Here is a 15,589-nt window from a genome sequence, read left to right as displayed (position 1 = left end):
GAACACACTGTGGAGAGATAGAGATTAATAATAATTAATGACTGAATTCAGAGTAGTTTATAAACACATAGTGAGAGAAACAGATGAGTGAAGAAGAAATACTCATCGCATCATGGGATGACCCCAGCAGCCTAAGCCTATTGCATCATAACTAAAGGAGGATTTGGGATCACTTGATCCCACCTCTATGTTTTATCAAAAAGGAACATTTTAATCCTAATCTGGAAAGTAATGAGGGTGTCTGGCTCCTGAGTCCAAACTGGGAGCTGGTTCTACTGAAGAAGGGCCTGAGAGCTGAAGGCTGTGCATTCTACTACAAACACTAGGAACAGTATGTAAACTAGCAGTCTCAAAGCAAAGCATCCTATGTGGACAAGATGGTATTATAAGGTATTTAAAATAAAAAGGGGTCTGATTATTTGAGACTTTGCTATTTGTGGAGAAGGATTCTAAATTAGATTCTGAATTTATCAGGGAGCCAATGAAGAGAAGCCTGTATGGGAGACATGTCCTCTCGCTTTCTAGTCCCTGTCAGTACGCTCGCTGCAACATTTTGGATCAATTGAAGGCTTTTCAATGAGTTTTTATTACAGCTCTGATAATAATGAATTACAATAGTCCAGCCTAGAAGTAAAAAAATGCGTCAACTAGTTTTTCAGCATCACTCTGAAACTAGATGTTTCTAAATTAAAAATATTACTCAAGAAAGCAGTCAAGGATTTCTCCTGGTTAAAAACACAATGTTTTTACGATTTTTAGAGCAGAGTACAATTACCTCAGTTTTATCTGAGGAAATTAAGAGGTCATCCTGGTCTTTGTCTTTAAGACATTCCTGCAGTTTAACTAATTGGTGTTTGTCATCCGACTTCGATGACAGATAAACCTGTTTCATCTGCATAGCAACGAAAATGTTGTGAATGTTTTAATGCAGTACAGTTGTTATTATTATCATTTGTCACATCCTGTTTATGATAGTAAAAATAACATTCATATAAGAAATAAAATTGACTCGTGTAAACTGTATGTAGTGTTAAATAGGCCTATACTACTGTACTTTAATGTCGGTCATAAGGATGGTACTCAAGAGCCATATATTTTATGAGGTGGTACTCATTGTGAAAAGTTTGAGAAATACTGGACTAGACTATTAGCATTACAATATGTCAAGCTATAAGGAATAGTACAATATATGCACTATAAACAAATCACCAAATAATAAATATCCAGGGTTGACAGATGTGATTATAAATAAATATCAAGAAAATAGACAGCAACATTACCAAGTAGAAAGGGAGATGGCCATAGGCAGGAATGATTTCCTGTGTCCTTCAGTGGTGCTTTTTGGTAATCTCAGTCTCTCACTGAACGTGCTCCTGTGGCTAGCCATGTGGCTAGTCATGGACTGCGTGGGAGGTATCCAGCATTGTCCTTATCTTGGACAACATTCGCCTCTCCAACACCACTTAAAGAGAGTCCAGCTCCATACCCACAACATTACTGGCCTTACGGATCAGTTTATTGAGTCTATTGGCATCAGCAACCCTCAACCTGCTGCCCCAGCATGCAACAGCATAGAGGACAGCACTTGCCACAACAGACTCATAGAAAATCCTGAGCATTGAAAATCAGGATTTTCTTAAACAGATAAAACAGTTTGCCATCCTTGAGGAAAGGTGGCCAAACATCATTGCTCACTCCTTATCCCTTCTATTTTTTTTTCTTCTATTTTTTTTTCATTTTGTTAGTGTCCTTGTTATCACTAGCATAATGAAACAGTAGCTGCAGCCCATTCAGATTGCTTACCTAATCCAGGTCCTCAAGAATAGCCTATTCATATGTGGTCTTGCCGTGTCTCCCAGTAAAGAGTGTGGTAGAGAGACCAGCACACAGGCTGCTACATGAGGAAAGCAGGACAGGGCTGTAGAAATGCATCAACCCAGCAGCAGGATCAGTATCTCCTCTTTTGTGTGAGGAGGCTACTCATGTGCATGTTTCTGACAAAACTGTCAGAAACCGACTCCATGACGGGTACATGAAAGCCCAACTTCTCTTAGTGAGACCTGTGCCAACAGCCCACCACCGTGGAGAGCAAGCTTGCGCAGTTTTTGTTAGCACCGAAAGACCACCATCCTCTTTTTTTTTTTTTTTTTGTAGAAGAAAAAAAAGAAAAAGGAGGAAAAAAAAACACAAACAACAAAAAATCATCAATAAAGTGCTAGTGCTTATCCTTACAGATTAATATTAAAATTAATCAACATTAGTTAATATTAAGATTAATGACTAGTTGCTCCTCGGTCGAAGCATATTAATAATGCTGAAATAGCTTAAATGAAGTGGTCTTATGAGGTGGAACAGCCACTGCCGGCAATATCAGGAAAATTTGTGCACGGTCATATGGTGGACTACAAAGAGATTTCTCGTGCTGGTAACTTTTCTAAGTATTTAAGTAATGGTTTCCAGTAAGTAAAAAATCTATCTGACGAGCCTCTGAGGGAGGGAGCCTCTGAGGGAGAATTTTATCTCCAAGTTTAGAAGTCCTAGTATGTCATGTAACCAGACTTTGATTAATGGTGGCTGAGATGATTTCCACAACAACAAAATTCTTTTTCGGGCAATAAGAGAAGCAAATGCAATAAGGTTATTTTGGATAGCTGTACTACAAAGGTTATTTGGTGGTTTGCCAAAAATGTGCAATGTTGCAATATGTGGAGTTGGAGTTAGATTTATACCCAATATATCTGAAATTGTTTTGAAGAATTGATGCCAAAATTCAGACAGCCTGAGGCACGCCCAAACATATGAGTAAGGTTGCAAGGTGTCTGTGAGCATCTATTACATTTATCATCAAATTTATCTGGATATAATTTTGACATTTTTTCTTTACTGTAGTGTAGTCTGTGGAAAACTTGTATTTATGAAAGTCTGGCACAACTAGAAGACGAATTAATGGCCCCTACAGCTCCCTCCCAGAAAGACTCAGAAAAACTCATGTGGAGTTCTGACTCCCATTTCATCTTGGTCCTATGTAAAAGAGATTCACTAGGTGGAGAAACTAGTTTGTAAAGGTAAGAAATATGGCCCTTTGACAAAGTATTAGCTCTAAGAACCAAGTCTATTCCACTGGGAGTTGGGATTTGTGGGAATAAAGTTGAACATTTCTTTGCAAAATTTCGCAACTGGAAATACCAGAAAAATTCAGATTTACTGAAATTAAAGCGAGTAACTAATTCATTGAAACTTGCAAAAACATCATTTACGTATAAATCACCTAGACTACAAGTCCTTTATCTTCTAAGACAGAGAATCTGCTAGAGGGAGGGTGAGCCATCCAAAGTGGCGTCTTATATGTGACCAAATTTTTAATGTTCCAGCAACAACTGGGTTGGAAGGTAGGCTTAATGAGGATGATTGTAAGGTATCGCATGCTAAAGCACGTAATGACGAGGAACAGGAGGCCGCTTCGCTCAGGCACCAATTAGTATGGGGAGACGTACACCACGATTATATTTTATACATGTTGGATGCCCAATAATACCCAATTAGATTAGGCAGTCCTAATCCTCCAGCTGATCTATCCCTATAGAGAAGCAAACGACTAGCCCTTGGACGTTTACCGGCCCAAATGAACAATGAAATATCGTCATTTATAGTTCTAAAAAATGATTTAGGAAGATAAATGGGCAAACTGAAAAACATATAGATATCTAGGTAATACGTTCATTTTTATAATTTGAATCCTACCAGCTAAAGACAGCGGTAGGTAGTTCCATCTTTATAGATCAGACTTAACTTTCATTGTAAGTAAGGTAAAATTCTGTTCTCGCATTAAATGCAGAGATCGTGTAATTGCAATGCTGAGATATTTGAATCCTTAGTTAGCCATTTTAAAGGGTATAGATGATGTAGGTATGTCTGCAGCCATTTGGTTAACTGGAAAGTATTTGCTTTTGGAAATGTTAAGCTTATATCCCGATAGGTATTCGAAGGAGTTTAATGCTGACAAAATGTGTGGGATATTTAATAAAGGATCATTCACATAAAGAAGCAAATCATCTGCATAAAGCGACACCTGATGTTTTATACCCCATCTATCAAACCCTCTGAATCCTTCCACCATTTTTAAAGCTACTGAAAGTGATTCAATCGCTAATGCAAATAGTAACGGGGATAATGGGCACCCCTGTCTTGTTCCCTGAAAAAGTGGGAATGGTGTGGAGCGTTGATTATTTGTACAGACAGAGGCACAGGGAGAGGAGTAGAGTAGTTTGACCCATGAGACAAAATTATTATTAAAACCGAACTGTGTTAGAGAGAAGAAAAGAGAGGCCCACTCCACTCTATCGAAGGCCTTCTCGGCGTCAGGAGATATTATGGCTTTGGAACATTAGAAGATGATGGAGAAAGAATGACACCAAGAAGTCATCTTATGCTGGAATATAAACATCTTCCCTTTATAAATCCTGTCTGATCCTCTGAAATAATTGAGGGCATGATCGATTCTAATCGCCGGGCTAGAATTTTTGCGAGAATTTTAACGTCTACCGGGAGGAGTGATATTGGTCGATAAGATGTGCAGCTCAGTGGGTCTCTGCCTTTTTTAAAAATTAGGAAAATAGTGGCTTGCATGAGTGTGGTACCGTTCTTTTTTTCTTGAAATGTTCTTCTCTTTTGATTGGAGCACATCTTTTCATATGTTAAATTCAATGCATAAAACACAATCAGCAATGAGCAATTAAATGTAGAATCCACTACATACTTGACTTACTTGTTATTTAGCTCTGTAAAGTATTTTGTGAATTGTCTGTGAAAAATTCTATCTAAATAAATTTTACTGAAGTAGTTTTTTGGGGCGAATTTAATCAGCACATAAGCTATGCCTATTAAGCGCTAGTTTGATAGCTTAATAGTTAGTTGACTCTTCTGTTAACTATATGCAATATGTCTGGTCATAAATGTTTAATACCATGCTCAAATGAGGTTTGTTTCTTATATTAGCGAGCTAATGATACTCAATGCTACTCGAGAAATATCTGAAAAGACCCCCACGACAAGGAATTGGATAAGCGGAGAGAATGAATGGAAGTATCTGAAAAGATGCTACTAATTGTATTTTTACTTATAGAACTTAATTTTACAGACATTTAACATTTTATTCTTCAAACTCTTAACCTTAAATATAAATCTATGTAGAAGACCCATTTCTATTATTGTTGTTTTTCTTCTTTTCTGCTTTTACTTTAAATAATTTTAAATTGTTTTGTTTTTAATTTTGTCTCAATGAATAAAAAATTTGCATATATATTTACAGTATTAATTATGTAATTATCTCTTTAATAAACATTGCATATTTGTAAAAGTACAGTACATTTTTCAAAATGATAGGTTTTTAAAATAATTTAAAAATAGTAGATTACTTGCCTATTTTTGTAATTTTATTGATTTTTCATGTATTGAAAGATAACAGCAAAATTCTCTAAAATTAATAGAAAACATTCTGTTAAAATGCCAATATTTTTTTTTTACAGTGTAGACCTATTCCATTACGTCAAATGCCTGTTTTTCAGACTTCACATTCATTACTTAGTGATTGATGCCTGTGAAAGCAACAGACCATGGCTCATTCTCTGATTGCCTGTTTACAGGTCTCTGACACTTTTATAGCTCTCCTAATACCATTACAAAATATTACTTCAACAGCAGAGCCCGCTGCTTTCCTGTAGAAACAGATACAAAAGGTTGTTTGCTTTGATCATTTCAAACACTCTAGTTGTGAAAATTTGCTTTCGTTGAAGCTATCTGAGGACTTGTTGAGATTTTGAGTTCCACTTTCAATGGTGATCTGCAAGATTTTTTTGTTAGTCAAAAACAGATTTATATTAGTGAAAGGCAGGGCGGTGAGGATGTTGTTCTCTTTGTCTAAGGAGCTTGGAAAGAAAAGCATCTGGACTTCTTTAAGTTGCTTGAGGACGCCTCACCTCTCATCCGAGAAGCTTCTTGAGTTTTGTTGTTCTCTTTGTGTTTTATCATCCTGGCCAGGCAAGGCCAGTGAAGCAGAAGAACATCATGTCAAGAAGGCCCTGAGTAAATGTGGCTATCCCAGCTGAACATATGTCAAAGCTGGGAAAGCACCCAAAGAATGCTCCAGTTGATCCAGATGAGGAGGACAACTGGTGCCTATGCGAAAACTCTTAGAGATCCGTTATGTTTCAGGACTATCAGAACAACTGAGACACATTTTCTCTAAACACTGTGTCTCTGTGGCTTTCAAACCCTAAAACTCATTGCACCAAAAATTGGTCCACCCCAAGGATCCGGTCCCCCGGCACAGAGTAATATAGTGTACATTGTTGGAAGCCAGGAGGATTGCCATGATTTATATCAGGGAAACCAAACAACCTCTGGCTAAGTGGATGACACAACACAGAAGAGCTAACTTATCAGGCCAGACTCGCGGTCTATTTACACCTACAGCCCAGTGGCCACTCATTCAGTGATGAGGAACTCTGGTTTGAGCGTGGAGTCAAGGAGGCAATATACGTGAAAAAGGAAAGACCATCTCTGAATTGAGGAGGGGGCCTAAAGGTACATCTTTCAGCATCTTACAATGTTGTGATTGCAGACATTCCCCAACTCTCTGTGAATGGTACTTATGGCCATTGTGCCGTTATGGGTGCATGTCTGATGCAGGGGCGTTAACACCTTTCTCATATCACCACTCTGGAGACCGATGATCGTTGTCAACAGGTTTACTGACATTCAAAAGAGTAAAACTAAAAACAAGACAAACAAATACAGTTATGATATACACATGTGCAGCATAATATACATTTATATACCACACTGCTACTACACAACATAAGTCATATGTCTAATTATGTGAACTTGTATTATTGATGCTATCCAGACGACCTCCAAAATCGCGGGTAACTAGCTTAACAAAAGGACTAGCTTTACAGCCAAATACTGCATTAGCGGACAACATATTGTACAAAACCAAAGTTGCAACTTATACTTTAAGTACATACCGGCGATACAACCATAAACAGAAGATGTGGACAGTATTTTTTCCAACAGGACAGCATAAACTGTGTGCCGATATGTTTCCCTTCTCCTTGTTCGCTTGCTTTGCTTGACTGAGCGGACTTCCTGTTCAATAAAGTTTTTTTTTCAACATAAAGCCGTTTCTAAAGTGCATTACTTGGAGCAACCACAGAGGGCGCTGTAAACACATAATGAATAACAACTGAGAATAATATTTTAGTCATAAAACATTTTACAACTCTTAGTGATAACAGAACACTCCCCGCCTGGCGTGAATAAACGCCACATTTAAATATTGGGGAAAACAACATGTTAAGAAGGCACCAAAGGTACAATCTCTGAGATAGGTCTGGTTAACACTTTTGTACCATCTGATTTGGCTACCTTAATTTCCACGGTACGTATTTTACCATCTTTACTTGGGAACACCTTAGTTATGAGACCTAGGGGCCATTCATTTCTTGGCACTTGACTGTCTTTGAGTACCACAACACTTCCTAAGCTCACGTTAGGCTGGCTTGATTGCCATTTGCGGCGTGGCTGGAGGGTAGGAAGAAACTCTCTTCTCCATTTGCCCCAGAAGATGTTCGACAGGTGCTGAACCTGGCGCCACTGATGTTTGTAGAGGTCTGATGCTGTGAATTTTTCAGCTGGAGCCTGAAGGGGTGCTAACTTTTGAGTCAGGAGAACAGCTGGAGTCAAGATAAAGGGGTCACTCGGGTCTGATGAAACCGGGACAAGGGGTCTAGAGTTTATGATAGCAGCCACCTCTGCCATGAAAGTGACGAGAACCTCATGAGTGAGTTTGGTGGTCTTAAGCTGAAAAAACATAGAGTCCAAAATTCTCCGTGCTAAACCTATCATTCTTTCCCACGATCCGCCGAAATGGGAGGCATGAGGTGGGTTAAAAGTCCATTTACATCCATGTTCTTTTAAGAAGGTGTGCACAGCTGTGTTGTCCAAGTTTGAAGGGATTTTCAGTTCTTTACATGCGCTTACAAAATTGGTGCCTCGATCAGAGCGAACAGTTTTCACTGGTCCCCTCATGGCCAGAAATCGTCGGAATGCATTAATGAAGCTAGATGTATCAAGTGACTCTACCACTTCAATGTGAACTGCTCTAATACTCAAACAAGTGAATATGACAGCCCACCTTTTATTCTGATTGACGCTTCCTCTTGTACGTCGTGAAGACACAAACCACGGACCAAACACATCTAAGCCCACATTTGTGAACGGGGGATCTGTTGTGAGACGGTCTGGAGGGAGGTTTGACATTTTTTGTGTGCTCAAAGGGGCACGAAGTCTTTTGCAGGTAACACAGTGATGGATGATTGTGCTCACTTTTCTTTTACCGCCCACTATCCACCATCCTGCGGAGCGAACGGTTCCTTCTGTGAAAAGGCGACCCTGATGCTGGGTCTGCTCGTGGTAGTGCTTTATGAGAAGCGCTGCAACATGGTGGTGGCCAGGAACTATGAGAGGGTTTTTCTCACCTTGGCTAATGTTTGAGTCTCTGATGCGACCACCTACTCTAAGGAGTCCTTCTTTGTCCAGATAGGGGTCTAAGTTTTTGAGAGGACTGGTTTTGGGTAGTTTTCCATGTTTTTGCACACACTTGATTTCTTCAGCGTACACGTCCTGCTGTACTGCTTGAATGACAAGGTTCTGAGCTTGGTTTAACTCATCCACAGTAAGTCCCGTTTCACAGTAATGCCAGCCATGGCAGTGATTGGCTTTGCTTGGTGGTGATTTGAAGTTGTGGATGACATGTATTAGTCTAGAAAGAGCACGTGTGAGGGATTTCCAGGTAGAAAACTTGGTGAATCTGTCTGAGCCCAGTTCTTTAGTTGAGGCTGTTGTTTTGAGTGCAGTTACCTGAGGTCTTACATCTGAGTCCATGCTGGGCTCTACAAGGTCATAGGAGTCATTTAGAGAACTCTGAATCTGATGCAAAAGGTCAGGACCAGTGAGCCAGTTACTAAGTGGCAGCTGGTATGCAGGAACAGAACGAGTGGCGTGATCCGCAGGGTTCTGACTGCTTGCTACATAGTGCCACTGGCATGGCTGAGAAGATCTGCGGATTCTAGTCACACGATTACTGACATAGACATAAAATCTTCTAGACTCGTTGTAGATGTAACCTAGGACTACTTTACTGTCTGTGTAGAAGGTAGTGTGATCTAGTTTACAGTCAAGTTCATCTGAGATAAGATCTGCGAGCTCAACCGCTAAAACGGCAGCACTAAGCTCTAATCTTGGAATAGTCTGATCTGGGCGTGGTGCTAGCTTAGCCTTACCCATTACGAAGCCTACTTGACTGTGTCCTTCTGCATCTGTCACTTTTAAATAGGCCACTGCGGCTATGGCTTTGGTAGATGCGTCTGAAAAAACACACAACTCTTTTTTCACAGCTGTTGAAGGTGAAATGTCTGTGTATGCCCTAGGAATGATCATGTTAGACAAGTCTTTGAGTGAGTCTTTCCACTGTGTCCAGGACTCTTCCATTTCAGGAGGCAGTGGAGCATCCCAGTCCCCATTTTCAGCTGTAAGTTCACGAAGAATTGACTTTCCCTGTATGGTGACTGGTGCTACAAAGCCCAGCGGATCATAGAGGCTGTTTATTGTTGATAGAACACCTCGCCTAGTAAAGGGCTTTGACTCATCAGATACTTCAAAGGTGAAGCAGTCTTTACTTAGGTCCCAGAGGAGACCTAGGCTACGCTGCATGGGCACTGAATCAGCTTCAAAGTCCAGGTTTTTTAGATTTTTGGCATGATCTTGAGTCGGGAATGCCTCTAGTACTTCCTTTCTGTTTGCTGCTATTTTATGCAGTCTTAAATTTGAGTTTGCAAGTGCATCTCGGGTTCTTTGGAGTAGAGATATGGCCTTTTCAACAGTAGGTAGAGATTTGAGTCCGTCATCAACGTAAAAGTCGCGCATGACAAACTGCTTCACATCTGCATCGCAGTCTGGTTCGACGCGTAGGACAGACTGGTGCAGGCCATATATGGCCACTGCTGGCGATGGGCTGTTCCCAAAGACGTGGACTGTCATTCTATACTCCACAATTTCTTTGGAAATGTCATTGTCGCGGAACCACAAGAAACGTAAGTAGTTCCTGTCTTGCTCTCGCACGCTGAAACAGTAGAACATCTGTTCGATGTCTGCTGTGAAGGCAATGGCTTCTTTTCTGAAGCGTAATAGGACCCCAAGCAATGAGTTATTAAAATCTGGTCCTGTTAACAGAACGTCATTCAGGGATACGCCTTCATACTTGGCGCTGCTGTCGAAGACGACCCTGATCTGCGTGGGTTTACGGGGATGGTAGACACCAAATAGTGGCAGATACCAACATTCCTCATCCTCTTTTAGTGGAGGGGCAACCTCTGCATGTTTGTTTTGGAATATTTTGTCCATGAAAGTGATGAAATGTTCCTTCATCTCTTTTTTCTTTTCAAAGGTACGAAGAAGAGACATTAGGCGATTCAGGGCCTGTGGTCTGTTGTTAGGGAGCTTTCGGCGTGGATTCTTAAATGGTAAAGGAGCTGTCCAACTGTTATTCGTGTCCTTTGTTAGTCCTTCCTCCATTATTTTTAAGAAGGCATTGTCCTGGATGGAAGGTGAGATGTAGTTGTCGTTTCTCGTTTGTTTGAACACATTACATCCTAAATGATCAGGTTCACAAGCACTGTCTGCAAGCTGGGGGCTGAAGTTGAGTGGAACTTGTATCCCACAATGTTTCTCTTTTATGTTGAAAACATTAGGACATGGCTTGAACGCTGTGGGACGTCCCCTTTCAGTTGTATTTGTGAACAGAGTCCTTACTGCAGGAGTTTTGTGGACGTCGCCTAAACACACGTTTCCTACTATGACCCATCCTAGGTCCAATTTTTGAGCATAAGGTGCGTTGTTAGGGCCACTTATCTGTTTGCGGACTTTGTGAGCTCTAATGACATCCCGTCCGAGAAGCATTAGTATGGGGGCGTTAGAGTCCAAGGCAGGAATGAGGTGAGCCACTGACTTTAGATGGCTGTGGTGTCTAGCTGCACTGGGTGTGGGGATCTCGTCTCTGTCATTTGGGATATTTTTGCACTCGATTAGGCTAGGCAGTGGGATGTGGACTGAACCATCTAAAGCTGCCACTACATAACCTGTAGCTCTTCTACCCATTGTCTCTTTGGTACCTGCACATGTCTTAAGCGAGTAAGGGGAACTAGGGCCACAGTCATTAAACAACTCGAAGAACTCAGGACGTACTAATGATCTGTTACTTTGTTCATCATGAATGGCATAAAGCCTCACTGCTTGATGTGGGTGGCCTGCTGGGTAGACATTAACGAGACAGATTTTAGAACATGATCTGCCTGCTTCATTCACACCACAAACCTGAGTGCATTTAGAAGTGATCTCCTCTGATTCAATGATGTCAGGCTCCCCGCCATGCTCTGCTGCCGGTTCGGTTTCTTTTAGCCAGGGAGCTGGTCCTGGGTGGAGAGCTGTGCAGTGTCTCTCATCGTTGCACTCGGAACACTGTACCTTGGCTTTACAGTTCTTTGCTATGTGTGAAGATGAGGCACAGCATCTGAAGCAAAAGTCGTTTTCTTTTAAGAACGTTTTCCTATCTAACAGTGTTTTCATGCGAAATGCTCTGCACACTGAGAGAGGATGGGCTTTCTTGTGAATTGGACAAAGCTTTTCACTATCTACAGTTTTGTTCAGGGACCTCTGTGTGTCTGAACTAGAGCGAGAGATGACATCAGTTTTGTGCACAGAAATCTCTTTTTGTCTGTTTGCTCTCCAAGGTAGTTTGTCTGGTCTGGGTGCATCAGGTGATGGTGTGAGGTTAAAGCTCGGGTCGTTTCTAGCATCAGCTTCTTGTGCAACAAAGTTTACTAAAACACTAAATGGTGGGAAGGAGACACATTTCGTGCGTTTGTAGTTGGCACCTACTGTGATCCACCTTTCTTGCAGGTAGAAGGGGAGTTTTTGAATGATTGGATTTACTCCTCTTGCTGTATCTAGGAATGCGAGACCGGGGAGGTCTCCTTCAGCTTTAGCACACTGCACTTCCATGAGCAGGTCACTAAATTTTCTCAGTTTTGCAAAGTCTTTGGATGAGATTTTGGGGAAAGCATCAATTCTTTTAAACAGTGCATCCTCGATCACTTCAGCTGAGCCGTAACATTGTTCAAGTCTGTCCCATATCATGTTGAGGCCATTGACTGGGTTGTTGATGTGTATGGCTCTCAGTTGTTCTGCATGTTCAGCCGATTCCTTGCCAAGCCATTTTAACATTAAGTCCATTTCTTCACTTGCCGTTAGATCTAACCCACTTATAGCGTTTTCAAATGAGCGTTTCCAAGCTCTGAAGTTTTGGGGCTTGTCATTAAACTGGAGCAGCCCTGTTGCCACTATTTCACGACGAGCAAAGTATCTGATGAAGTCACTCACATTTGATTCTCTAGGCTCCTTGTATAAAGGTCTAGCATCATGGAAGCTAGATGCTGACACCTGATTTGACCAATTGGTACTGTAATTTTTATTATCATTAGGAGAAGGGGAAATGACTGGAGTTTTTTGGCAACAGTCAGGATCATCTGGTAGACCAATTGGAATTTTTTGTGGGTCATTTTCTTTTTTAGGGCTTGGTGGCTGATCACAGGTGAGCACTGGTTTACTTTGTGTTACACTTTCATTTTTTGATTGTTGAAGAGCAGCATCATTTTCTTTTCTCACAAATGCAGATTGGCCAATAACATATTGTTTAGTTCGTTCTGCTGTTACTGAGGGACAGATGTTGCTGCGTGTTTCTGTCTGTGCAGCAGCAGCTGCTTCTAATGACTCTGCTTCAGCAATGGCTGAGGCTACATCTTTTTCATGCTGTAAATATTCAATGGATGCCTCGACTTTAGCTTTTGCTACTTCTATTTGTGCTTTTTCTACCTTCAAATCCATTTCTTTAGCTGCGAAGCTGAGACGTGCCTTTGCTGCCTCAGCTTTTGCTCTGGCTTTGGCTGCTGCAGAACCTGTAGAGGAGGCACACGAAGCTTCAGACCGGGTCTTGAGGGATGACGCCTTACTGGACATGGTGGAGTTGACTAGATGACTGCTGGCTCACTGCTGTATGCCGTGTTGCTCCGAGGCGTAGTAGTGGTCAGCTTCACTCTAGCGTGCGATGACTGCGTTATCTTTGTTCGTGCGGATGCCGCCGTTTTACTGTGCCGTTATGGGTGCATGTCTGATGCAGGGGCGTTAACACCTTTCTCATATCACCACTCTGGAGACCGATGATCGTTGTCAACAGGTTTACTGACATTCAAAAGAGTAAAACTAAAAACAAGACAAACAAATACAGTTATGATATACACATGTGCAGCATAATATACATTTATATACCACACTGCTACTACACAACATAAGTCATATGTCTAATTATGTGAACTTGTATTATTGATGCTATCCAGACGACCTCCAAAATCGCGGGTAACTAGCTTAACAAAAGGACTAGCTTTACAGCCAAATACTGCATTAGCGGACAACATATTGTACAAAACCAAAGTTGCAACTTATACTTTAAGTACATACCGGCGATACAACCATAAACAGAAGATGTGGACAGTATTTTTTCCAACAGGACAGCATAAACTGTGTGCCGATATGTTTCCCTTCTCCTTGTTCGCTTGCTTTGCTTGACTGAGCGGACTTCCTGTTCAATAAAGTTTTTTTTTCAACATAAAGCCGTTTCTAAAGTGCATTACTTGGAGCAACCACAGAGGGCGCTGTAAACACATAATGAATAACAACTGAGAATAATATTTTAGTCATAAAACATTTTACAACTCTTAGTGATAACAGAACAGCCATTGATCGGTGGTTGTTGATCAATGGTGATGACAGTTTGCATATTAATGATCAAGAAACCGACCTCACAGCCTCACATTGCTCAACAGTGGTGCTAGTTTCATTCATTATGCAAATGTACAGTTTATAAGGTTGGGGAAACCTGCAGTCAGCTGAGACTGAAGAAGTCACCTGGATGAGTCACGAAACTTTTCTTCCACTAAAAACGTTATGTCCAGATGAACAGAATCAACTCATCACTTTGATGAGTGTCCTTGCCAGCCCATAGTGAACAGTCTGAAACTATTCAGTTTAAAACGGCAATAAATGCTGAAAGTTGAAGGTTCTGAAAACGTTTAAGGGCAAACGCATAAGATAATCAGAGAGCAATTGGCATGCACATATAAGAATTGCAATGGTATTTCCACTTGGTGCAATGGATAGCTTTACATATAATGCCAGTCTATGCAATATTTGTGGTGACATTTCTCTAAAATCCAATCATGTTAACTTGCTGGTGGCTATAGGGAAAGTATCGCTAAAGTCACTATTTTCTGTAAAAAAAATATTAAATGCAATACAACATCTAATAGAGTGGTAAAAAAAACTCCACTTAATTTGCAGAATTAGAAAATAGAAATGTTCTGACAACCAAATGTAGCAAGATTTTAACAAATTAACAGTTTTTTTCTCCCATTAAAATGTGTACACTGAATCAGTACATTTCTGGTGACAGAACAGCCTGATTGCATCCAGAGACATTTTCTATGTTGTCTCCCTTTGTAATTATCTTGGAAAACCATTGTTACCCCCTACTGCTAGGGAACAGCTGAAATGCATATGACTATGGCATAGCACAGATACAGCCCCATAGTTTGCTACAAAGCTCTTTTAACTTATAGTTTGCAAGTTAATAGTGCATAATGCTGCACTTTTTTTTAACATAAAGCAATGACTCTTCTGTAATTAACTGTATGAACTTGTATGCTAGTAATTTGTAGTGTACTATAATATGCTTAAAGAACTGTAAATACAACATGACCATTGTGCTCCAGTTGTGTTTTCCATTCCCATTCTTCTTTGCCAGTTCTATTTTTACCCTTTTCCATGGCTAAAATGATGTTTGTGATCTCAGTTCATTTCAGTAGCTTGTATATGTCCCATGTCCTCATGGTTTGCTTCACTTTAAAAAAATGTCCAGTAAATCAGTATATTCTGTCTAAATGTTTGATAATGTTTTTTTAAGCTGCTGCTTCTGTTGTTGCTGAAGGCCTGGGACAAAAATGTTCAGCTGAGACATTTCATCTTTGAACTGCCCCATATCGGCTCAAAGAATACGTTTTGATTTTATGTTTCTGAGTTGTTATTTACACGGTCTTTTATCTTACATTATTTATCTTCTGAAGCTAAAATAGCATTATTGTCATGGTCCCTGGATGTATTTTTCCTTCGCTTTTAAATTCTTGATTCTTTGTTTTTGATTCTTAGGATATATCTTCATTTATGTTTGATGTTTTTTGTTTTAGTGTTTGAGCGTCTGATTTTACATTTGGTGATTTCTTTTTTCTTATTTCTTATTATCCTACCATTGTCTGGATCCTCTTCCATTTCAGTCTTTGCTTATTATGTTTACTTTATATCAATTCCAGTGAGGTTTCTTGCATTTTTGTTAGTGTGTGTGTGTGTGTGTGTGTGCGCGCGCGTG

The 15,589-nt window shown here is 40.4% G+C and overlaps 1 protein-coding gene across 1 annotated transcript; it reads right to left on the bottom strand.

Annotated features, from left to right (window-relative positions):
* Positions 1 to 7,098: 7,098 nt before the first annotated feature.
* Positions 7,099 to 15,119, bottom strand: LOC106097774 (uncharacterized). Its single transcript, XM_019349603.2, has 2 exons — positions 13,630 to 15,119; positions 7,099 to 13,374 (listed from the first exon to the last, which is right to left on the bottom strand). Exon 2 carries the CDS (start codon positions 13,129 to 13,131, stop codon positions 7,354 to 7,356), a length of 5,778 nt encoding a protein of 1,925 aa, XP_019205148.1. The 5' UTR covers positions 13,132 to 13,374; positions 13,630 to 15,119; the 3' UTR covers positions 7,099 to 7,353.
* Between the last annotated feature and the right edge of the window lie 470 nt (positions 15,120 to 15,589).

The sequence above is a fragment of the Oreochromis niloticus genome, linkage group LG20 (genome assembly GCF_001858045.2).
Source record: "Oreochromis niloticus isolate F11D_XX linkage group LG20, O_niloticus_UMD_NMBU, whole genome shotgun sequence".
NCBI classification, from domain to species: domain Eukaryota; kingdom Metazoa; phylum Chordata; class Actinopteri; order Cichliformes; family Cichlidae; genus Oreochromis; species Oreochromis niloticus.
This window is presented reverse-complemented; position numbering and strand designations above follow the sequence as displayed.